Raw genomic sequence first — 25,931 nt, forward strand, 5'->3', positions numbered from 1 at the left:
TACTATGCATCCTGATAAAATAATCATCACATACCCTTCACCATACCTAGAGATTGGCATGATTTTATTTCAGTTAGCCTAATAGCTGGTTTGATTTGCATTGAGAGATGATTTTATGGAAAGCACCCCATGCCAATCTCTAGGTATGATGTGGGGCTATTTTAATTCCAAAGGCCAAGGGCACTTTATCAGGATGCATAGTATCCTGGATCCATGAAATAACTGGCCCATAAGCGCCCATATTATGCTCATTTTCAGGTTCATAATTGTATTTAGAGGTTGTACCAGAATAGGTTTACATGGTTTAATTTTCAAAAAAACACCATATTTTTGCTACTGAGCTCTCTATTTTAGCTACAGAGTGAGGCATCACACTTCCATTCAATTCCATCTTTGTTGGGAGTCTCACATGCGCAGTAGCTAGGTACTGCGCAGTAGCTAGGTACTGGGCTACTAGCTAGAAGCTAACGCTACTAGCGGTTAGCCACCTTGTTATTAATGGCAAAACACTGCTACAACCCTTCACCCTAATCTACAAAAGAAATTGTATAGAACTACTTACATGTCAAAGCAAAGTTGGAAGTGTGCCCTCGTTTAGAAGAAGTCTCCCGGCTAATCCTACCCAGCTCACCCGGAGACTGAAGGCAGGACACATTCAGAAACCAGTATCTCACTCAAAACACCATGGATGGTTTTTTGAAAGTTTGTATGTGTGTGGAAGCACCAGAGACACAAAATAACACCCCAAAACCCAGAAAAAGTGATTTTTTCATAATATGTAATATCATAAAAAAATTTTCTCTTCTTTTTAGTCAATTTTAGCATGGGTTCATAAACTTATGACTGCCACTGTAGAAGCTTTTAGCAACAAGGTCATTTAAAGGGCTTTTTCTTGCGTTTAAAAAACTTTTAACATTTAAGAACTTTTGGCTTCTTTTCTTAAAAGACAAGTTTTTTTTTGTAGAAAAAGCACGCTTATATTTTTAAAGATATATATATACACACACACACACACACACACAATCAAAAAGTAATGATATAGCAAATAAATGAAACAAGTTGTTACTGGTAACAAACGTCCAACTGAAAAATAACTGCTGATTCAAGAAACAAAAGGAACATTTAGCAGACACGTAATATTGTAATGTCAAATAAATAAAGAAGGTTCCAGTTGTCTTGAAATATGCCTTGTTTTTTGACAAGCAATTATAGCTAACATTTTCACCAGGGAGAGTTCAGAATCAATTATTCTCTCAAAGGAAACATAAAGGTTGAATTTGATGTCATGTGTTTGAGTATTTATGAAGTACGGGTTGTGACATAACTTCACCTACATGCAAGCAGCACAGAGAAGAGAAGCAGTCTTGAAACATTAAGTTATTACTTTACAAATATTTTGGGAAGACCATGGACTCCCTTCTGCCTCGAATTCTCCTCTCTTACACCTCATCCTCCCTCCTGCCCCGACCTGTTAAACCCCCACCAGGGTACTGAGCCCTCCCACCGCCTACCCCCTCTGGAGCCATCAGCCCCCTGCTCCTTCACCCTCTCCTGCCCTCTCTCCTCCTGCTGTGCTCCCTCTGTCCAGGTGGGAGGTATGACTCTCTGCTGTGCGTGTTCACACACACACACACACACACACACACACACACACACACACACAAACACAACCAAACCAAACCTGTCAAACACAGCACTAAACCGCAGGACAACACAGAGGCTGCACTGGAAAATAAACTCTGTGGTCTTTGTTTTCCGTTTTATATCAAGACAACTGAAATAAGCCACATAAATAACATGCTGTTAAGACGGTGCAGCATGTTTATAACAATAAATCATTCATGTTGAGAAAAATATTGCACAATCACTGGCGGCCTCAGCCTTTACTTAGCGAATATTGCATTGTAGACCGTTAGGACGGGGTATGAATACGCTTGACTATACCAACTATAGAAAACTCCAAGCAGTCATTGAATGTTTGGTTAGTCTGTGAGCTTTGTAAACTCATTCTTTGATCAGATATTTCCTATTTTTAATCCTTTTTTTTTTTTTTTTTTTTTTTTTTTTTAAAAAGACTAGGTATTTATCTAGTTTGAGTTCTCATTCAGCAGCTCTGTGGATATAGGGGGAAAGTTTGGCTTATTTTGTTAAATGAAGAAACATATAAAAACATCCTCATATGCTTCAAAGTGAGGTATTTGGGGATAAATTGGTTTTGGTGTCAGAACTTAAACTGTTTTATTGGCAAAAGTAAGGGAAAACTGAACACTGGTTCAGATTTTGTGAGAAATCAACTAAAAAGAAGACAGATTGCTTAACAGCTCAAAGCAGGGATCAATTGTCAATTTCCATGAGCAGAAACATACAACTGTTTCAATAAGATTGGCTCATCTTTCTCTTCTCGGTTTTCAAAACAAATACCCTCAAAGGAAAAGTTGGCAAGTTGAGGCAGGGCAAGTATTAAAAAATATTTATGACAGGAAGCAACAGAGTTTATGGGAAATATGGTGTCAATTTTTTTACAAGAGTTGTGCTGCGATGTGAATAGATTTTAGTAATTTCTATTTCCTTCTCCTTTTCTTAGGTCACTTTATTATGTTGTCTTTGTAGTGTTGTAGCCTGTTAGGGAGGAAGAGGTTGCATTTTTTTTAGTTTGGATCCATTTGTTCATGACTTGGAATATGCAATAACGTTAAAAGAGTTTGCCACACAGTGCTGAATTGCATTTGACTTTGGGGTTGCCTTCCTTTTATGAATAATGAGCTCCATTTATCTGAGCGTCTGTATTGTCTTTCTGTATGTCCGTTTGTCGAGCTGACCGTCAGTCTGTCAATGTTCATAAGTGTTTCTTTGCTTTCTGCAGGACACTGGGGTGCAAACTACCCTGCAGGCTTCATATGAAAGCTGAGGACTCTGGTTACACAAGGCGGCAAGGAGAAAAGAGAGAGAAAAACATATCAGGAGAAGGAGGAGGAGAGCATCTGCTTTCATCCTCAACCCAGCAGGGGAGAGCTTAGGCCTGTCACTCTGAGAGAGACAGCCAGCTGCTGCACGCGCACACACACAAACTCACTCACGGACACACACTGAACCACAAATAGACTAAGACACACATCTGCACACTCATTCCTCACAAATGTACACACACAGACAGACACACACAGACAGACGCACACAGACACACAGAGACAGACGCACAGAGACACACACACACACACACCCCTTATTTCACCAACTTGTACATTTACAGAGCATGATGGCTGAACATTACAAAAACATAACAGACTGATAAAGGATATGTGATCCCAGATCAGATTAGAATTGGTTCGTCAAGCCTCTAAGGTGTGTTCTTTTCGAATATTGGCTCAACCATAGCCATTTCTTCCAGTGGTTCTCAAAAGGTAATTGCTTGTATTTTACGGGTTTTACAATTAAAATGGATTGCAGTTCATGCTCGTCATCAAGGTAATTAAATACGTAAGGCGCACAGACCTTTACCGAAAAAAACCCACACACACTTATTTTCTGGAGTCGCATTACAGCTCTTAGGCATGGACGTGTCTCTTTGTTTTCACTATTATAAAGATATATTCCTATTTAGGGAATATAAAAATTGAGGAAAAAGCTCATACTGCAAAGTAACGGTTATAATGTGTCCAACAACTTTTTTCCACCATGAAGGACTTTCAGCTTTTCTTCTCTCCTACAGAAAGACAACCCTCATACCAGAGCAGTCACAGCTGTCCAGCTGGACCGACCATCTCTAGTTCTCACTAAAAGGCAAAGGCAAGAACCACTTTGGTGTTTTCGACTCCATCAGACAGAAAAAGGCACTGGCATGTCGACTATACATTTTTTATGAATCTTTGGTTCCAATCACTTAAAAATGATTTGCACTCGCTATCAATTCTGCAATAAAACCTTATTGAATCTGACATAAATTTCTATTACAACTTCCAAAAGTCGTTCTTAAACTGGACGGGGAAGATTATTTTGGTAAAGTATTTTTGTAGGTTCTTAACTTCCAGTGTTTTATGGAGTGACCCAGCCTTGAAACAGGAAAACATAGTCATTACTCGTGTCAAATGTAATCATATTCACTGCCGACTCCTGCAAAGAGGGATAATGAGTGCTAGTTGCTTCATTTTTGATGGATGGTAAGCCAAAAGGATCACAAACACTGAACAATATGTATATAGTATATAGTGTCACCTCATCGTATTTTCGTATCATCGTATCTCGATTGTTATATTTTACTATTTAAATTTTCTATTTCTGTTTGTCTGTGATTTAAAACACCAAAGATACTTTTGTACCTTAAAATAATGTTTCCAAAATCGTTTCAGTGGTTCATCAACTCGTAACAGGGTGAATGGCACCTTCTGCATTCGCTTTGCGGCCCTCTATCGGCTATAACCGCACTATGTAAGTTTGCCAGATCGGGTAGCGGATCTGTAGTTCGAATGACAGCGGTAATGGACAATTCCGCTTCCAACCTGTAGGGGGACCGAAGAGGAAGAGTGCTTTGGTGTTGTTTTAACTGTCAAATTGAGAGCTGCTAAAAGTTGTTGTTTCGCTGTTCAAATAAATAACAATGAAGATCTTTTCTACAATAAGAAATTGTTATTGGCAGACAAAGCAAGTAAAACAAGGCTAATGAAGTTTGAGACTTGATTCAAGAAGTTTACCACAGCATTTAAGAATGAGAACCAACAGAGCAGCGACTGGATGACAAGAAAAGTATCTAAAGAAAGAGATTTGACAAAAAAAAAAATCCATCTAGTAGCTGTTCTGGAGCTTTCAATTGTATCGCAATCTCCCTCACCCTGCCCAGTTGTCAGGATATTATATAAAAAAAAAAAAAAAAAAAAAAAATGCCATGTCATTCATGACAACGGTACATTTGAAATGAATCTCAAACTCTGCTTTTTGGTGCTCCATGTCTATTTTTTCTCCTCTTTAAGTAAAACTGCAGTTTTTATTTTGGTAACCCTTTTCATGTGAAGGCATCATTAAGGCTCAAACATGAATTAAAGGCGCTGTGCTCATAAACTTTATAACCATCAAGGTACAAATATGGACGGTCAAGTTTTAGGGTTAGAAATCTGCCATATGTCCATTAGGAACACTGCAATATCGATTTTACAAATTTAAAAAATGAACTCCCCGTTTAACACCGAAGGACTTCCAGCAACCTTCCGACCTTCTGTTGTTTCCTTTACAAACAGTGTTCCAGCCAATATCAGCTTTGATCCAACTCTTACAGCCAATCACCGCGAGCTGTACGGCCAAATACTGACTGGGAAGAAACAGAGGGGTAAGAAAGAAAATAAAAGACGTTCCCTGAAAACCCCTGAATCTCAGCCAAAAATGAGGACACCTCCTGGGTCAGGTTTCAGTCTCTAAAGTTGCAAACCCTACCGTGGCCTCTTCACAAAACCAGTAACCCTAGAATCTCTGCTGCCATGGATCTGTTCGGTTATCTGTTCCTCTATTGTTAGAGCAGCAAGAGGGAGTCACTTTTACACAACCTTCCTCCATTAATCTTTCTGCAGCTCTAAATTATCTGGACTGTGAAAACCCTCAGTATAGCTGCTCTATGACCCCCGCTGAACCTCCCTCCCTGTGCCTCTGGTACGATGCCACAGTAAATACTCACCCCATGTCTGATGATTTAGGATTTGGACTTAAGATGGGGCAAGAGTGTCTCCCTGGAGATCTATTTTTAAGTCTCTCACCCAATTCTTTATTCTTATCGTCATATCTCATCAGCTCCTACGCCTCTTTCCTGTGTGTTTATCCAAGTGCAACTCTCTGTCTACCTGTGTGTGTGTGTGTGTGTTGTGTGTGTGTGTGTGTGTGTGTGTGTGTGTGTGTGTGTGTGTGTGTGTGTGTGTGTGTGTGTGTGTGTGTGTGTGTGTGTGTCACATTCAAATATGTACAAGAAGTACTTCATGCCGAAATCAACAAGTAATTTACATAATCACCTACTTAACGGAAAAATTAAAGAAGCACATTTCAAATGAGTCTATCCAGTTGTATAACACACCCAGATCTTCCAGTTAAAAAAGGTTGAGATGTTACACTGAGATGTTAAAAACAAGTGAAATACTTTGTAAACTATAGAAACTTGTTTGTACCAAACATGGAAATATGCCAGTTATGTAAATAAAAAAATCTTGATTATATTTATTGAAAAAACAACATTACATTAAAATCAAGCCACTACAAACATGAAGCACAACAAGAAAAAGACAAAACTTGAAAAATGCAGGTGCTTGCCACCACTAAAATTGTCTTTCATGAGAAAATGTAACTAATCCACTGAATTGTCTTTTTTGAAGGTTTTTATTTCCTTCGATGGAATCAAAATCAATTTCTCTTGACTTTATATCGCCAGATGTTCTCTGCTGCTCCTTGCAAGAGGACCTCTTTTAGGTAAACTACAGAGGTCAGCGTCTTCTTGATGCAAAACACAGCAACTTTTGGGTGCATGAGAACATAATAGATTTAAACTAATCTGATCCTTTTTGTTTGTTTTTTTAAACTGATTTTATTTTTCGGTAAAAGTCTGTGCACCTTACGTATTTAATTACCTTCAATACATGAAATCAGAGAGATGACGAGCATGAACTGCAATCCATTTTAATTGGAAAACCCGTAAAATACAAGCAATTACCTTTTGAGAACCACTGGAAGAAATGGCTATGGTTGAGCCAATATTCGAAAAGGACACACCTTAGAGGCTTGATGAACCAATTCTAGTCTGATCTGGGATCACATATCCTTTATCAGTCCGTTATGTTTTTGTAACGTTCAGCCGTCATGCTCTGTAAATGTACAAGTTGGTGAAATAAGCCGTGTGTGTGTGGTTCAGTGACGTTTTATTGCTGTGAGCCACAGGGGAGGCAAGGAGGTTGCGGGGGGGGGGACCCCAGTTTATTAAGCTGCTGTTAGGGCCATGGGTCGAATTTCACCTGCAATTAATGTCACAAAACCTGCACACACAAACACACACAGCTGCTGACGTTTACTCATCCTGCTTGTGTGGGATGCCAAGTCAACATGACAGTAGCTTCTGTCACAGCCTCTCTCTCTCACTAAATGATCTACACTCGTTCAAATCCCCCTCGAATCCCCCCCCCCCTGCAGAGAACACACACAAATCTCAAGAGATGTCATTATGATTATGCCAGGGTGGGTGTGTTGAGGCAGCAGTGGTTAAGGGGGTGGGGGAGGTGTAGTGGTAGTCAGGAGGTTTTGGTGATGAAACCCAACGCGCCCTCTCTTCTGCCCTATTAGCTCCCATTTTAGCTCTTTACCACTCCAGCTGTGTTTATTAAAACCTTACAGAGCAGGCTATGGTATTTATCAGCTCCCTGAATCACTGCTGTAAAGATCACTGCTGTAAAGATCCAGGCATGCAACATGCAACACACACACACACATACACACACACAAGGTACAAACACAGCAAGGGGACAGCACCCTCTACAACACAGCAAAGTGCACTAGTGAGCCTTTATAAGTTTCAAACCTAAATACTTGGGTTTTGGACTGCTGGTTTGACAAAATAAGATGTTTGAAGACGTCACGATGGAGTCCAGGAAACTGACATTTTGTGTGCCCAGTGATTAATCCATTAATCCGGAAGCTAATCAACAGCTAAATCAATAATGAAAATAACCGTTAGATGGAGCGCTAGTTGGAACTATGCGGTATTATATCACCTTGGCTGTGTGGCCACTAAGTAGTAAGTAAGTAAAATGGACTGAGTTGAATATAGTAACTTGGATAAATTGGTAGAATACCACGATGAATCTCCGATATATATATTATCTCCTTTTCTGTTTTAACTAGCAAAGAACAATGTACAAAACATGGAGGCTGTCAGGCTCAAACACCCCCCAAAAACTAGCACGTCTTACAGTATGTCTGATCTCCACAGTAAAATATCCAGTGTCCATCTAGTCTAACGCCCTGTCAAAATGTCTTTTAGAAAGATAATGAGGCTCTTTCGCATGCTAAGTCGCACTGGATAAGCGCCTCAGCAGAAAGTTCAAAATATAGACGTACATGTCTAGTTTACTGTACCAAGTCCCGGAGCCTGCCCCCGCTGTCACCTCCCAGGCCAAAAACATGTGATGAATGGCCCAGAACTCTCATCAATCATCTGTGATTGGCCCTGATCTGCGCTGTGATTGGCTAATTAGCCTCATCTGTAACCATTACTGCACAGAGAGGCAGCTGTGGCAGAAAAAAAAGGATAAGAAAAATAAAAGGAGGTGAAAAATTGCACCATCAGGGCTGTCCTGTCACCTCGCTGCCTCCCCACAATGCCAGGAATCAGACAGCTAACGCCACACAGGGGCAACCACACACACACACCACACACACACACCTGATGACTGCAAGGAAACACCTTCCAAAGCCCAGAATTTCACAGGTAATTATATTTTGAAAATAAATATGCGAACAAGACAAGAGCAGGGAGGAGGGGTTGTCAGGACTGTGTGTCAGCAGGTCAGCCACATCTCATCTGGCAACAGTTTATGGTCCGCTACAGCAGCGAGAACAGCCACGCCAGCTCCAGTCAGGGGAAATATAAGAGCTGGTTATTAGATGTCAGCGGGAAATATCTTGTAACTGGGTGGTAACTGCTCGCCAAACGAGAGTCGGACTAGAGGGAGCGACAGTTTGGTGGAGCACTGGTCTAGTGACGCAGCTTTTCAGGAGTACAAAAGCCCAAAAAGTAAAAAGTTAAGAGGCGGGAGGAACATGAAGAATAAAAAACACAAGGCGGGAGAGGAAACAGACAAAAAGACAGAGAGAAAGTGAGGCAGGATGGAGCCCAAGGGGAGAGAGAGGGCCAAAACCACCAGGCCGACTTCTGCTCCCTCCCAGCCAGCCCTCTTCTCTGCACAGGAAATGGCTCTCTGCAGCCAGAAGGGGAGGAGGTAGGCAAGGGGCTCCAAACAGCTGTACCCACCACGGGCCAACTCAGGGTGGGGGCACAGGCTGAGAGGAGAGGAAGGAGTAGGGAGGAGTGCAGTCCTTGGTAAAGATGGACGACTCTTACATCTTTATCTGCTCTGACAGAGTCTTTAGTGAGGGACTGCTATGGGTTTCCTTTTCTTAAAAATGTGTTCTGTATCGCCAAATCCAAGCAAACCGCACTCAAAAAAACAGACGCAGCCAAATGTTTCAAACGGCATCACCAAACTGTAAAGGTCCAAAGCTTAACCCCTTTGAGGAAAATGAGATCAGGAGGTTTTAAATTATTTCATCTGCCGATTTTAAACTAAAGCGTTCAGCTCCCGGCATCTATTCCATAATACCATAATAATAAAAGGACTCCATTGAGAGTAGCTGGGCAGCTCCAGGTCTGTCTGCCGGCCTGGGACAGACACCCGATACCTGGCTGAGACGATGCCCAGCCAGCCGCACGCCTTCAGACGTCGTTAGAGCAGACACACAGCACGCCCCTCCTGCCACCCGCAATCCATCCACAGCCAATTACAAGCAATTTCCCTGTCCTGGGTGGGGTGAGGAGAGGGAGGGAGAGAGAGAGCGAGAGAGGGAGGAAAAGCAGTTGTCAGCTTAAAGCAGACACACATGGTTCTGTTTACAAATTGCCAGTTGTTTGGCTTTGCCATGGTAATACAGCGCTAATGCTGGCTGGACGGATATTTCAAAGTGAGACGGAGAGAGGGGGGTCGTGGTGATAGTCGCGGCCTTTGATGGTCTGCAGGGCGGGGTGAACTTTCAGCTGGAGAGATGGTTCATTTATGCATAATGTACAAACGTCTCACAAACAGGCATCTGTTTCCCTCATGCCTTCACCCCCCCCCCCCTTCCTCCTCCTCCTCCACATCAGTTCCCCTTAAGCACCTTGGGCTTCTGTTTGGCTTCCTGAGATCCGCCTTACCGAAACTGGAGACACACAACGAGGAGGTGCCTGATTCACCAGAACTGGAATGTCGGCCGTCCCCACAGGAAACCTGGGGCGTCTCAAGCCAGGGTGCCCTGGACAGGCGAGTGTACACACACATACATCCAGCAGCACAGGGTTGCACGTACAACACATAAGTACACTTACTGGCCAGTTAGACTAACATAACAAGATGCTGAATGTGACCCAACAAGAATTATGCTTGTACAAGAATAAAACCCAGTCATGTTGTTTAACATAGTAGGTCTTTGGTGTTTTTTGCCACCAACGTCTCCTCCCAGGCAGCGCGACAATGGTTATGTTTAGGGTTAGGGTTAGCTGCCTGGAAGGCGCCGTTGGAGGCAAAAAAACACCATCGAGTAACATAGTAGCTAAGTGGGCAGAGCCGCAGGTTCTGGATGTTGTTTTGCCTCACTTTAAAATTAGATTTAAAACTTAGTTTTTGATGACAACATAAATATTTCTCAAACTAGTTTTCTATACTACAGTTGGGATGAAGAAGACAGCAGCCAGAGGTACAGGTCAGCGCTACAGTTTACGTGATTTTGAGCACTTGCGTTGTGATGAGGAAGCTCAGTATAGTGATTTGGACGTAGCTTTTATTGTCCACCGTTTCCAAATATTTGCACTCATAATTCATCAAGGAGAGTTTAATGGCAATCAAACAAAAGATGTGCTCACATCGGCGCGTGAAGCAGAACTTTGCCTCACTTTATTCCCGCCAAAGTAACTGCTGGACTGTTTGAGCAGTCCAAGTTAATTAACCACAAACAGCCAAACAGTGACTGTACAGACGTTAGCTGTAGCTAACTAGCAATGCACTGTCCATGTGTAGGGAGAGTCTCTGTGTGACAGCTCAGACTGATCTCACAACTTAAAACTCCAGTTACCTTTTATTTTCCTCTAGTTTTTCCACCTTCATCCTCTTGTTTCTCTACGTTCATGAAGCAGAGTCATGCAGGAACATTATCAACTCACACGAGGGCATGTCTTTACTGGGAATCAGAGTCTAGTCATGCCCGCCTGGGTTTTTCCATCAACTTCCTTTGTATGCAATTGCGCTGTCTATAAAATTCACTTCTTTTTTTTTTTCCTTCTTTCTTTTATAGAAGTGGTGCTTTGTCTGAGAAAAATGAAATGGGCTTTTACTTCCAAGATCATCAAGATATTAACAATACATTATTATAAATACCATCCATTATTTTGTCAGATGTGAATCCATTCGTGCGACAGCGAAATACCATCCCACAAACAGTTTCTTATTCAAAAACAACAAACCTTTTGTGCTTTCATTTTACCAAACCCAATTCAAGTCTGTTACCCTACCACAGGAGGCAAATATTATTCAGTGTGGTTACAATCGGATATGACTGATCTGAAGTCTTCCCGTATCAGGCGGTGACTGCTTTACTGACGCCGTGTACGCCTCTGTGACCAGCCTTAACAGCGTGAGCCACCGCTTCACTACCATCCTGCTCTGACGCAGTGACCCCACACTGCGATCTGCAGTTAAACTGAGGTTCCTCACCGTAACCTCCTCACCCCCGCTCCCATCTCAAAGAGTGCCCCCCGCCACCACCGCGACCATCACCTCCTAATAATAACACGGTCCGCAGTGAGGGGTCTGCTGTCAGACATGGCAACCCGTCGAGTCTTTCATCTCAACAGCCACACACACGTGTTCCAACCTTAACCTATCACACACACATAGGAATGTGCGCACACACACACACACACTCATGCACGGGGGGAAAAACATACACATTCAGAGACACTGAGGTCCGTCTGCTCCTGGACGTGGCGATCCCACTGTTCGTTTCATCTCCCCACTCCTTTCTCTGCTTGCTGCTGGCACCATTACGTTAACACAAACACCATATTTCTGTCATCGTCCCCAGGACGCAGTGTTCCCTTAATATCTCTCTTTCTTCTGCGGGCGCTCGGGGAATGGCGATGGGGGCCTGAAGGGATCTGGGACATGGGTGAGTTGTGGGAAACCAGAGTGCAGTCTGTGGCCTCACAGCATGAAGCCCTCTCTCGCTCCTCCCGCTCCCCCTTTCTTTCTCTATCTCTGTTTCTCTTTTGGCAGAGAATCATAGGAGGCTTCATGCAGATCGCATATTGCGGCCTCAAATGATCTGGGAAAACATGCCCTGTTAATGCTATGTGCACATCTGAACCCTGTTCAACTCCGAGGCGGTGCACGCACAGTTTGTGTCCATTTCTCTGGGCTTGCGTGTGGTTATGGTTGTGTGTGTGTGTGTGTGTTTTACCTCCACATAGTCTTTGGCATGGCCCCAGTCCCTCTTGGAGTCCAGGTTGCCCAGGCTGAAGCTCTCCAGTTGACCGAGGTGAATCTTTGCCACAGAACGGCTGATCTTACGCGTCACAAAGTTTGAACCTAAAACACATACATTCAAAATGCTTTGTTGGCATCTTCTGAATTCAAATCACAGTTTACATTAGATATAAATATTACAGAGGTTTAGCTCGGTCCAACACATACAAACACAGATAGTCAGAAACCGAGACACAAAGAGTAGATAAGTGAGATCCAGGCCTCCTCATGGAAGAATTTAGAGAGCTTTACCAAACTTCCACACACACACACACACACACACACACACACACACACACACACACACACACACACACAGACACACAGACACACACACACACACACAGACAGAGAGAGAGACAGCCTTCCAAACCTCCACTACTGCTCCAACTCCTCTATAGCCAAAGCAAAAATCCACCCTGAGTCAAATCAATTCGTTACCACCTCACATTACAGCCACTAGATCATTTTAGATTCCTTCTCTCTCATTTTCCTCTCTAATTCCCTGTTTCAGTGTCAAATCTGGGCTGGATCCCAAGACAAATCTCAGAGCATCAGTCTGTCTACACCAAAAAAAGCTACAGGGAAGTGCCACACAAAAAATGACAACCAAACAGGACCACCCTAGCTCTGCCTGCGCAGCGTCCAGTCCAGAATCACCGCATCGTCAGCCGATTCATCTGCCAGATCGCACAGCGGTGCTCCTCATTCCGAGCAGACACACGTGGCGATATTATCTGCAGGAAATGAGCTCCTAATGACTATTTCTGTGCCACTAAAAGGGTTAGAGAAGTTTTTGGGTGCTTTTGGCGGACGCTGATGGCCGGTGTCATGTTCTCTGTTCCTGCTGCGGGGGGAAAGATGCCGCAGAGAGCCTGCGAATAAATGCAGCAGTCCTCCAACCCAAACACAGCATTATACCGATGGAAATCAACACTAAATATTGGTGTCTAATATTGCCACCATCTTAGTTGAAACAGCTTATTAGAGTTCAACTCTGGCTTGGCTCTTCTGTCTCGTTTTCAAAAGCTAAAATGGCAGATATGTGGGTCTATGTGAAAGTCTAATTTCAAAGGAAAGCTTGAAGCTTGCATCAAAGAGTTGGCTATTTTTAGCCCACGCAACATCTCTGCTGTACATAAATCTCCCACAACCTTGCGTGAACCTTTTCGAGACCTCTTAAGCGCTCCTCAATGCGTTTTTTTAAACTCATCCCGTCTGAGATGAATGTTGCCTTTTAGCTCTGCGCCCATCCAGTCCATAATACCGCGGCTCTGTCTCAACACTGTATCACTGTTGCCCTGACATGGAGCAGAGCCTCCATTTAGACACAGGAAAATCCCATGAACCCAATCATGCGAATGCACCAAATTTGTAGTAATTATTTCATAGGAAAGCGACAGCCCTGGGCAGGCTGAGCAAAAACAGACCAGAGAAGGTTAGACACGCTTATTTGAGAAAATACAGCATGTTGTGTGTTGGTAGCAGCATGGCCTCCCCCCGAGTCAACGCTGCTCTGTCGTCATGTTGAGCTGGAGTTTAATAAGTGTTAAATGAGGCTCGAGGCAGTCTTTGGACTTTCTCTGGATTAAAAATGTAAACCTAAATCTATGAAGTCTGAACTCCGAATCCATCTATTATTCAGAATTCTGTGAATCAATATTATTGACAAGTTTCTTAGGAAACAGCATGTGCCTACAGAGTATAGATAAATTGTGGATGGATGGAAACCCCCTCCGATGTCAGTCCTGTCCTGTCTTTGCATGATTGTCTCATCTGGCCCCAGGGACGTTCTCCAAATTGGCACGTCATCTGTTCTGGCAGGTACCACTGCTCCCCCTAACTACAGTCAAATGTGAAGCAACAATTATTCATCTGCCACTGACACATGCATGATTGTCAGCTTTGCTCTCATCCATATCAGCAGGCACATCACAGGGTGAGGGATATTTACCACACAGCTACACACACATGAACACACAACACGTCACCTATCTGGTGCTCAAACGATTAAGCAATTAGTCAATGGACAGAAATGTAATCGACAACTATTTAAAAAGGGGAACTCCACAGATTTTACATCAGTTAAATAGTCATGGGGAATGAATACTGCTCAGCCAGAATCAGCTGTATAATGTTTTCTGTGGCTCAGGAGGAACTTTCTAAAGTCTGAGAAAGCCACCCCTTGTGATGTCACCAGGGTTACATTATCTTAGCTCGGGCTTTTTAATGGAAAGCCAGTTTTAAAGACATGGGGTTTTTAAACCATGCAAGGAGGGTCTTATGAAAAGATGCTATGGAGTTGCATTATAAGAGGTGAAGATTAGTGTTTTGGGATATTTAACCAAAAATCAAGATATCTTTGCAGCTTCGATTTTCACTGTTTGAGTCTGGTTTCTCTCTTGAATGTCAGTATTTGCTGCTTTAAACACTGCAACATAAAGCCTTGTTTTTTGTACTGTGTCTTTGCACTTGCATTGTGTCCATAACTTCAGCACACAATTCACTTTTTGCTATAAACTATTTTTGCTCTCTTTTGTTTTTAATTTGTTTCTCTATTTTATGTCGTAAATTAAAAACTAATAATACAAGCATTCCATTTTATGTCACCATGGGTTCAGGAAACTTGTGATGGACAGTTGTGAATATTGTTTTTTTTTTTTACATTTCTGGATAAAAGATGAATCAATAGGTTACACAATAATTAAACGTTCACTAGTTGTAGCTCTATAGAGTATATTGTATATTAGGACCCAGTGGGGTGAGGCAATGTAACAAGAGCCCAGATTGGTAACTACAGTAAATTGGAAGGCAGATGTTTGATTTGATCCTCCATCCAAGGGAAACTCAGGTTTGCAGGTTAAACACAGGTTGTCAAAACTCTGCAGAGCCGCATTGGCTCTTAAAAAGGTGGCAGAGGGATACAGTGTAGCACAGTACACCCAATCAGTAATAAAGTCCATTATTTCCCCCCCAAGCACACCTGTAGTCTCCTTGTAAAGCTCACACCTCTGTTTGGAATGGCTCTGCTCCCTGCCTGCTCTAATTGGTGCGGTGTGGACCAGAGCGTGGGCCTAATGGACCGGCATGCCTAGCTGCGGACAAAGCCTGCTCTGTTACTGGCCCGGGTGTTAATGTGTTTCCTTTACTGGCAGCGGCACCGCAGGACAGCCAGGAGGAGGGGGTGGAGGGGAGCCGGAGGGGGCGAACAGGAGGTTTCAAGCCCAAACGGGGCAGCGTTGGCCGTTTAACCTTGCCCGCAGGCCGGCGGAAAGTCTAATAAAACCATGGGCCGTGAAAACTGAGCAGACAGCAAAACCCATGCCAGAAATGGACACTCAATCTCTTTCTCTCTCTTTCATTCTCACCTAACCGTTTCTTTTCTCTTTTTTTCCCATCATTTCTTTTTATTTTTTGGCAAGAGAAGTAACAGGAAAAACGTAAGACACGGGCTTCGTTGGCACAGCTGTGCTGAAGCATGGGGAGAAAAAAAGGGGAGGAGGAGGGTGAGGAGAAATGTGCGGAGATGTCTCCTATCCAGAGCCAGGCCATGTGGGCCCAGACAGGATGGGGACGGGAGCTGTCAGCTGGGGGCTCTGGTGTGGGGGAGTCAGGGAGGGGACTGTGGGTTTGAGGGGATTTTGGCTTGACTGACCTTAGTTACTCAACAGATTCTGTTGTTAGAACCATGCTGCTAAAGAACGGTGACTTATGAAGTCTGTATTCAAACTGTGTGACGGCCCAGCCCTTACTGTACGCACTCAGACCTCAAGATGTCTGACTCACACTCATCCATAGTGTATTTATGTGCAGTTACTAATTGAGATTCAACCGCAGTGTAATTTATTCAAATCACTCTTCTGTAACATTTATTTTGAAGACTTAATATGTGGTCGTGGTGAAGCCGAATGGCACACCAGCTCTGGAAAAATGGAGTAAATTCAAGGTTTGAATCATGTCAAAGATTTATCACGTTGATCTTTAATGTTACATTTGCACAGGTACAACATATACTTCCTTCCTAAGCCAAGTCTCCTTTTCCAACTTTAGACCTGGCATATGTTTTTCATCACCACGTAAATCTGCTCCGAGGTGATTTGCAGGATGTAACTTAGTTCTCCCTTCTTTCTTAATAAAAATGTGGAATGATTTGGTAACCCAGACTGCTTTAATGAGCCACATTCTAAAAATAGGACAGTGGACCGCTTACTTTTGTTTAAAAAGACTCATTCCAAGTATTTTCCAGATATTTGACAGTTGAGTCATTTCTGTCATGAGCTTGTCTGAACTTGCCACGTTCTGAAGCTGGTAAAGAAAAAATAGCCAAGACGTAATTTTGATTGCCAATAGAAACCCTTGGGTTACCTCGACACAGGGTTTACACACCTGTATTGGAATTCAACCAGAACTGAAAATCTCATAACTCTCTGTCTTTTACCAATGGCCTAGGGGAGTGAAAGGCTTTGTGGTAGATTTGAAGTGGAAAATGCAACCCTTACTTTGCAACTCCACCCCCACATGTTTCAGGATTTCGGTCAACCCTGTAGCCATGTTTACATTAAAATCAATGTGTACTCATTTCATACCCATCTTGTTTATCTGCACTGAGTTATGAACAAAATACCTGACTTGCAGGAGCACTGAGTGATTCTGCAGGAGGAATCTTCCCCTGGTCGGGGATTGGCTAAATTCCACCCAGGCCAAAGACTTGTCAGTGTCTGCCATCACCATTATTGCACAATTCACGTTCTGACTGATCTCGGGAGCCTTGACGAAGGGATACTATTTGCGTTACATCCAAAAGAGGTCATGCGCTCAGCTCCGCCAAAACAGCATCTATTCACACCTGACAGACTGCTGCTCTCGTTCCGAGCTGACTCAACTGACAGGGAAGTTACAGAGAGAAAGAAATGTGACGTGAGGAGGGTTGGAATTGGGGGGTGGGGAGGATTGCGAAGACAAAGTAAGTCACTTCTTTTTTTCACTGGGTGTGATGCAAGAAAAAGGATGGACAGCACAGGGTGTGCAAAGGTGTGGGGAAAGAAAGGGAGGGTGTGGAGAAAGACGGGAGTAGATCATGCATGTTTTTCTTGAGCTCCAACGCTGACAGCACCACCTCCACATTGCAGAACCGAGAGCGATCGAGACAAAGTGTTTCACCCTAGTATTGAAAACAAAGATGCAATTGTGTCTGGCAGCGAAACATTTTGGGGTTCGACTGTCCTCTGAGAGGAACTGGCAAAGGTTGAGAGAGGCAACAGGGAGCCCTCAACTCGCTGTACAATTAGCGCTGCTCAAAGTGCGCACTCAGTCAACAAGATTCTTGGATACCATGGTGACCTGGGACAACAAACACAGATTTGAGGGCGGCAATGGGGATGAGTGAAGGTTGATACCTAAACGACCACGTGACAGGTCTAAAACCAAAATAGGCTGAGGCGGAGGAAAGCACCTTTTTTGGCCACGTGACACAAGGTGGTGGAAGGCGTGGAGGAAAGTAGAGAACTCTGTCGTCAACTCTGCTTTGGGGCGTCAGACGCCGCTCTTCACCTGGCCACAGTTCAGCTAATATTTAGACTGCTCTCACACAGCCTTTTCTCATTCCCGACAAAACGAAAGACTAAAATTAAAAGTGCAGAGTTCCTTCTTACGAGATCATTTCAAATCCCCTCGACGCCCCCTGACCGAGTCATTCCTATTTGAAGATTTCCTTAGAAAATAACCTCTCCAATAAATGGAAAACATATCCCCTTACAAATCTATCATGCGATCTGACCTTTTGGGCTCAACCTCAACGAAAGCAGAAAGATGAATCCAAGGCATGTAGCGGCTCAGCGGCTGTATGTGTGAGTATTTGAGGGGGCAGCATTGAATTTGGCAATGCTATTCTAACTTCCCCAATGCTAACTGGTCTTCTCTCCTAACATAACAGTATATTATTCTATACTGCCAAGCGTGAACCACAGAGCTCTCAGGGTGGAGAGATGGATGGGACTTCCCCAAATAAACCAGAGGATTAGCCTACAACTGGAGCTGGTCAGTAGCACCAACAGTGGACACAAACACATTACTGTGCTGATTTACTGCACAGCATTAGATCAACACACTGCTAATAACTATAAATTAAACTTGGGTTTTATCTTTTACGGTCAAAATGAGATTTTTGGGGACTTTGAGGTGCTGTATGTATGTTGAATATGACGACCAAATAAATATATGAACCGGTTATTTGCACAGGATTCAGTGCTGATCATTCGTGCCAAGAGAGTGGGGAGTACTGCACTGCGTCTCATATGTCAAAGCAATATGGAGTCTATTTAGCACCCCTGCTAACGCTAATCCCCCTCTTCAGAGTCAGGGAGAGGGCTATTTGTTATGGCTAACAACTAAGCTAACCAGACAGGAGCTAGCCGCGGTGTGAACCGGCCGGCAGATGCAGGCTTCTGTTTGCTTTGCTTCACGCTGGATTTCCACCGGGATATTTTTCTCCCCGACTGTCCGATTCCGACCTTTCGCTGCAGAACAATGGAGATTGGCTGTTTATTGGTTGAACGGTCAGGTGTTTATGAAAACTATAAGAGAAACCAGAAGTGCATTCCTGCTGGAATTAAGTCATCCTGGGCTCTCTAAGAGACAGAGCTCCTTGTTGAATCCTAAAGAGGGACTGTAAGTCTGAGGGGAAACTGGTGTTAAGCTTCGCTTTTCCCTCTCCAGCCATTCCCAGCAGCCACCAGACCGTGCTATATGACCCATCACACCACGCCACACTGCGCCATGGACATGATTGGTCACTGGTGGGTCACTTTGGCAGTCGCCTTTGGAGCAAGACTCAGTGAGTTTGTTGTTAAATAGAAAAACTCTCTCATAAAGGCAAACATTGATTTGTTTCTCAAACAGAGGCACACACGGCCACTGGCAGCCTGGGACAATGACATCACAGCTTTTCCTGTGTGTGGGACGGGGGCGCGGGAGAGTGGTGATGTCAGCGCCAGTGACACTGACATCATGGATTTCCTGCCGCATTAGTGACTAATTATCCAGGAGTACTAGTGGTGCGTAAAAGCACAGGAGGGGCAGGTAATAATAAGTAACGCTTTATCTCTCTCTACCACAAGTGCGTTAACGCACGTAGGTACAAAAATACTGAACGGAGATGTTCAGGGTGTGGCCGAGGAGAAATGAAAATGCCTCTGGTTCCAGTGATCTGCATTATGTTCCACTAGCTACTGAATTGATGTCATTGTTTTGGTGTTTTGTTAAGCAATTTCACCAAGTCACTTGGTAATCAAAGAGAGCAACCAGTAGTATGAATTTATTGATTTTAATGTTATATATTTTAGTGTTATTGATGTAGTTTTACCGTTAAGACAATTTTAGTTTCTGTTGGTGCAAGTTTCATCTTTAACTGGTTAACCATCATCATAACTGCTGAGTTCTATTTATTTATTCATTAACTTTGATTTAGTTGATTTTTTCCCCTAGAATTATCTATACTGTGTCCCAATACCACACTGTACCCTCCCATTATAAAGTATATAATCTGTACAATGATGTTGTATGCAATTATGTAATATTTAGAAGGTCTTTATAAACTAAATTGATGTTAATCCATTTATGTCTATGTACTACAATACAGAGATGTTATATTTTGTACTGCCCAAAAGATGATGCAAGCTAAAATTGTCATTAACACACTTTCAGTTTATGACTGAGAACACTATGAGCAACGGTAAATGTATTTATTTTTTTGAGGCGTCACTGGAGTCACCATTTCAGTTTCCTGTTGAACAATCCACCAATGCAGCATATAACTTTAAAACATAATTCCAACTCAAACTGTGCCATGGGGGTGTTTTGCAGCTCAAAGCATCAACTCCTCCCCTCTAGAGCCCTCCTGTGGGTGCAGAGTGCACGGCCAAACACCCCCTCAGTGCGGCAGCGGCAGGGTCACGACGGGCCCCGGGGGCCCGGGTAAACACTGGCCAATCCAGCCAACACAAGCGCCACACTGGGTTGTGCAATACAGCAGTGGGACATCTGGCCACATCACAGCACAGCGTTCCTGCTTTATGAGCAACAACAGCCGTAACTCTGAGAATAGAAGTGGCAGGAGCAAACCCAATGGCCTGCTGCAGAAATGCTGACTGTGGAAAAAGGAGGATGAAGACATGGAACGAGGCAAGAGAGAGGAAGAAAGAGGAAAGGAGTGTGTGTAGAAAGAATGGAAAGATGGAAGCGAAGTCAGAGAGAAAGTTGAGAAAGAGCCGACCAGGGATCAAAAGGCTAATGACGCATTATCTAGCGAGCAGAGAGCTTTGCCCTTATAAGCTTATTGTGTGTGTAATGAAAAGGACACAAGCATCTCTGATTTCACAGTTTCACAGGGCCACTCAATCAGCATGTTTGTTTATCACTAGAGCTGCAACTAATGATTATTTTCATGATTGCTAACTAGCTGATTTATATTATTTTGATACTGATTTACCGTAAAGTCTATACAACATCAGAAAACAGTGAAAAGTTTCTAAAGCTCGAGGTGACGTCTTTTTTTTTTTTGTCTGAACAACTGTCAAGAACCCCAAAGATATTTAATTCACAAAAGGCAGCAAATCTTCAAATTTAAGCAGCTGGAACCAGAGAATGTGTGAAGGTTTTTGATAAACGACCCGACCAATCAACCAATTACTATAGCTGTCTAAGACTCATTTTCTGTTTAAGCACTACTTGGTTATCTCCATCAATCCTCCTGTCATCCAGCACGTTCTTTCTTCCGGCTTGTACGCGTTACGCATCATTCCTAGGTCGACTCTGTCAACTAATTCTACATTACGTGACCTCGATGGCGACCGCCTCATCTTTGCTGAGCTGGCTGTAAACTGCACCGGTTCCCACACCTATCTATCTGTGGTAACCCATTAGGGTTTATTGGCTGACCCCTGACCTCTGCTGGGGTCGTAGCCAAGGCCTTCATTAGGGGATAAATCATAAACACCTGAGCGGCTGACCTGGGCGCAGCACTGGGGCTGCAGTCATGTGGTATTCATTTTGGGTCGCGGTGGCGTGTAAATCGGGTTAAACCAGCGCCTGCGACCCTCTGGGCTCAGAGCACATATTAAAAATGTGACCACAACCCACTCACTATGTGTCAGAATGTGTGTAAGAGTGTGTCGAGTGTTTATGAGAAACCTGGCTCCACCCGTGAATGAATGTGACTTTATATAGAGCATGTAATTGAATACTTTTACACAATCCAACAATGGTTTACCTTCTGTTTTACTGCTTTATTGTGGGTTCAGCCTGTTGCTAATAATGTCATTTTTTCACAATGTAATTTTAACTTTACAAAAAAACTGTCCTCTATGATGTTCTTCTACTCTGTTACTACCAGGTGCCACAAAGACCTCAATTTCTTTTTACGTCAGGACAGAAAAATAACACGTTTGTGTTATAGAACAGCAGGATGTGTGCCGTGCTGCGAGCTCACCTCTCCTCGGGCTCTCGTGGTTAAAGAGGATCCCGTTGACAGAGAACATGTTGTAGGCCTCTCGAAAGTTCACCACGATCCAGTAGGCATAGAGCTTCGCGGCACCTGAGGAGAGAGGCGGAGAAAGACAGAAACAGAGGGAACAGGGTGACAGGAGCATATTAGTACCAGAAACGTGAAGAGGCATCACTTCACACAAAATCCAACAGTCTCCGCAATCGTTCCTCTGTGGACTACAGCAGTGCACAAGCAGACTTTTTCCACACTCATAGGATGCTTTTATTCACTCAATCAACAAATTAAACTTTCATGCAGCTATTAGCACAGTTTAATCTTACAGAGTGACCATGTAAGCAGAGAGAGAAACACTGATCCTCTCTTCCCGAAGCTGCAGAAAGACCCTAAAAGAGAAAAGGATTCTGTGTTGTAACTATAGTACACTACACGTCATGGTTGAACACAGCGGTACCGCAGATCACATTTCAACGTCGGGAACGTGAACCACAGACTCCTGCTGATTGACCGAAAGCAGGCTTGTACAAAAACTTCTCCCTCTTTACCTCTCACCATCTTCCTCCTCCCTTCTCCTGTGATGAGGGGAATACCAGAGCATGCAAAGGGAGGCGCCCGTTGATTAAGCCGTAGGTCAGGATGTACGTTTGAGGTGAAGGGAGGTCGCCATGGCAACCCTTGCCTCCCCTTTCCAAAGTCTAATTAATAGAGGAGCAGCCCTCCTCGTAATGGTATGCGCCTCCCATGCAGCCTCAGATTGAGTGCTGACAGATGGGGAAAGTGTCAGTGAGGAGAGCATTTGGACAACAGAGAACATGAAACCTGATCGCTCGCACACGTGTATAGCCTGCCTGTGTGTGTAAGTGTGTTGAAAGTGAGTGCTGTGGATATAAAGGTGTCTTTGTTAAAGTGAGAGCCACTCTAGTCTTCAGTCAGACGTTTTGGCCTCGGGGTGTGTGGAGAGCTCAAACTCTGCCTGAGCACTGAAGCACCCCTCTATTCACTCACACACCCACACCCACACACACACGAAAAAGTGCTGCAGAGGTATCAAGCAAACTGTGTTTGTATGCCCTTACATGGCCATACGCAACAGTTTGACGAATAGTGCAAGGTAGAAAATGTTAATCAGTGTATGTGTTTCCACATGGATCTACAGTGCGTTATGTATGGGTGAGCGAGTATTACCGTAAGGTGAGCGAGGGTAGAAGGGCGTGGTTTCCTTCTGAGGGATCTCCTGAACTTTGCCGTACAGCTCACTGGTGGACGCCTGGTAGAATTTTACGCTGTTGGTCAGACCGCATGTCTTTATGGCGTCCAAGAGACGAAGCGTACCTACGCCGTCCACGTTAGCGGTGTACTCGGCCAAATCGAAGGAGATCTGAGAAAGAAAAAGAGATGAAGTGATCTTGATAGGAAGATTACCTCTACTTATTATTAAACATTCTGTAAAGGATTCATACTATTTCATGCAGACTATAGAAAATGGAAACATCGATTTGGACGGTCTTAAAAATAAGGACTTAAGGCTTGACTTTGACTCAACTTAAGCAAAAAACATTCAAGCCTTGACCTGGTGAAATCACAGAACAAGAAATAATAAATACTGCCACAGTCAGGCCTTGCACTGCCACACAGTTTGCATATTTACTTATTAGGCCTGTACACAGAATGTACCTGGTCTAGTTAAATGCTGTGTTATTTTATTGATCAGCATTCAGAGATAGAGAATATTGCTTTTGAAGATGTGATTTCAACTGACTGACTTGCTCCAAAACATTTAGAAACAGCTCTGCTTTGGACTATGTTACAATTTGTTTTGATGTATTTTAATGGCAAAATGTATCGCTAACAAATTTTCAAAACCACTATGCCTAGTTCCACAGAAATTATATCCAACACATCACAATTGTGCTTCCATTCACTAAAAGTTTGCTAAAATCCTTTAAAATCAGTCTTGCTGCATTTGCAATTGAAAGCTGTCAATTATCAGGTCAGCCATATTTAAATTAAGAGGAGCTGGTATTGTCATGTCAGACAATCAGGGTCCAGTATTGTGACTGTTTTGCCTGTAAGGTCTCAAGTTTTGAAATTCTTTTAAGAGATACCCTTTTAAAATCACCAACAGGTAAATAATGAAGGCTATTGCCTGAAAACAAAATGATGCAAAGTAAGTAACTTGACAGATGTCACAAGGTCACTGCACAATACACACAAAGTCTGCCATAAAAGAAGACGGGAGCGACAATGATGCAGAACGTAATTGGAGAACGTGTTGTTTCTGGAGTCCATCAGAGCCGATCAGAAAGCTCATACCTCAAACTAAATACTCCAACTCCCAGAATGCCTGTTTCCACTGCTGAGGGCTAAGATGGGAGGGAACTTAATGAACACTTGGGGGGAAATTAAGTTTAAATTAGAAATGGATGTGCCGTACACGACTGTGCGACACTGTACACTTGGACTGTGTGTGCTTGTTTGAGTGCCAGGTTGGCCTCAGGCTCCAAATCAGGCGTGACGGTTAAAAGCCGTGCTGGTTAGTAGTCATCACACCTGGAGCGAACGGCATGAGCCCCGTCTGTACGGAGGAAACCCTTTGGCCCTTTAGTGCTTCCACACCGGCGCTGTACACACAGCCAGATAAAGACCCCTTATTTAAAGCTGGGGCCGAAGAACACTGGGCCTCTATTCCACTCAAAGTCCATACACACACATGCACTGACACAAACACACACACACACACACACACACACACACACACACACAGTGAGCAGGTTTGATCAGGTTCAATTACACTCCATAGCTCGGTGTAATTACCTGTGACGCTCCACTCACCCTTTTACTTTGCATTCTGACATTTTCATTTACATCATTTACAAGAGAAAGTGAGGGGACACTTTATACACCAAAATATACTGTACATTTACATGACGTTTTCTACATGACACAAGAGGTGCACGCAGTAATGGCAATACCTGTGTAATAAAGTCCACTCCGAAATCACAACAAACTGAATAGTGTACTTAAAGTTGACCAGTTGAATGGATGTACAAAAGGTATACTATTATTTACTGTGGAGATGTTGTTTGATGCGCAACATGCTGTTTTTTTTTTTTTGTTTTTTTTTTTAGGTCGGGTAGACTCTCCGTTGATCCTGTTCGTTTGTTTGCTGCTTTCATGGCTGTACTAACGTTACAGCTGTAGCGCGCTGGGTTTACGTTTCTACAGGTATATCTGGCAACTCGGCCTGGCTGTCAAACTGGGCAGTTGATAACACACAGGCCAAAACACAAACAGAAATTCCGTCACGGAACGGAAATTTCAAAAGGAGAAAATACTGGCATTAGCATTGTTGTCAGAAAAGATAGTATTTCAACTTAGCATGTTTTCTTAATATATGATGACGCATTGGGGTCATTTTTGGATTAATTACAGTAAATATATTACATATTGGACCTTTAAGCATAATTATCAGACACGTTTAGACAACATTTGAAAAGCTTGGCTTCTTTGTTGAATAAAAGATAAGGGTTTAAAAAAATGTTTTTTTTTTATATTTTATCACACACACACACACACACACACACATACAAAACAGATTCCCTTTCCAACAATTGACAAATGTAATTCCAGCTCTCTCAGGTCCACCTTCAGCTCTACCTCAACCTCTTCCATCCTTAGGGCCCTGACACACCAACCAGACGGGCCAACCGTCGGCAGAAAAGCCAGTCGGACTGATCAGTCAGGTCCCGAGGTCCAAAAAATGCCTCAGAACACACTGAGGCGACGCCGACTTGAGCGTACGCTCAGCGCGTGCGCGAAACGTAATACGTCTCCATACCAGCAGGCGGCGCTGCTCTGTATTGTTTCCATTAACAATCTGATTATTTCCCAGAAAATGAAAACCGGCAGCTGATTGGACGAACGCGTCACGTGGTTCTTTTTTCTCCGGAAATTCACAGCCAGACTGTCATGGCGGCTTGTTCAGAATACAATCTCATATTGTACTAAAATAGTTCACCGAAACATGTTTCTGAAAACATTTTAAGAGAGAAATAGGCCATGCAGTTGCTGAATCTGTCTTCATTTCAGATTGACAAAGGTCAGTTTAAAAGATTTTCGTCAGATTTTGAGCGGCTCATCCG

General features: G+C 43.3%; 1 protein-coding gene across 1 annotated transcript in view; it reads right to left on the reverse strand.

Annotated features, from left to right (window-relative positions):
* The window catches only part of gmds (GDP-mannose 4,6-dehydratase), a 186,200-nt gene that overhangs the window by 103,815 nt on the left and 56,454 nt on the right, over nucleotides 1-25,931 (reverse strand). Inside the window, exons 5-7 of the mRNA XM_031282365.1 lie at nucleotides 22,975-23,167; nucleotides 21,775-21,879; nucleotides 12,226-12,353 (exon numbers count right to left, since the gene is read on the reverse strand). Of these exons, the coding sequence (XP_031138225.1) occupies nucleotides 12,226-12,353; nucleotides 21,775-21,879; nucleotides 22,975-23,167 (426 nt within the window). The remainder of the gene's footprint in view (nucleotides 1-12,225; nucleotides 12,354-21,774; nucleotides 21,880-22,974; nucleotides 23,168-25,931) is intronic.

Source organism: Sander lucioperca, chromosome 11, assembly GCF_008315115.2.
Source record: "Sander lucioperca isolate FBNREF2018 chromosome 11, SLUC_FBN_1.2, whole genome shotgun sequence".
In the NCBI taxonomy this organism is placed as follows: Eukaryota; Metazoa; Chordata; class Actinopteri; order Perciformes; family Percidae; genus Sander; species Sander lucioperca.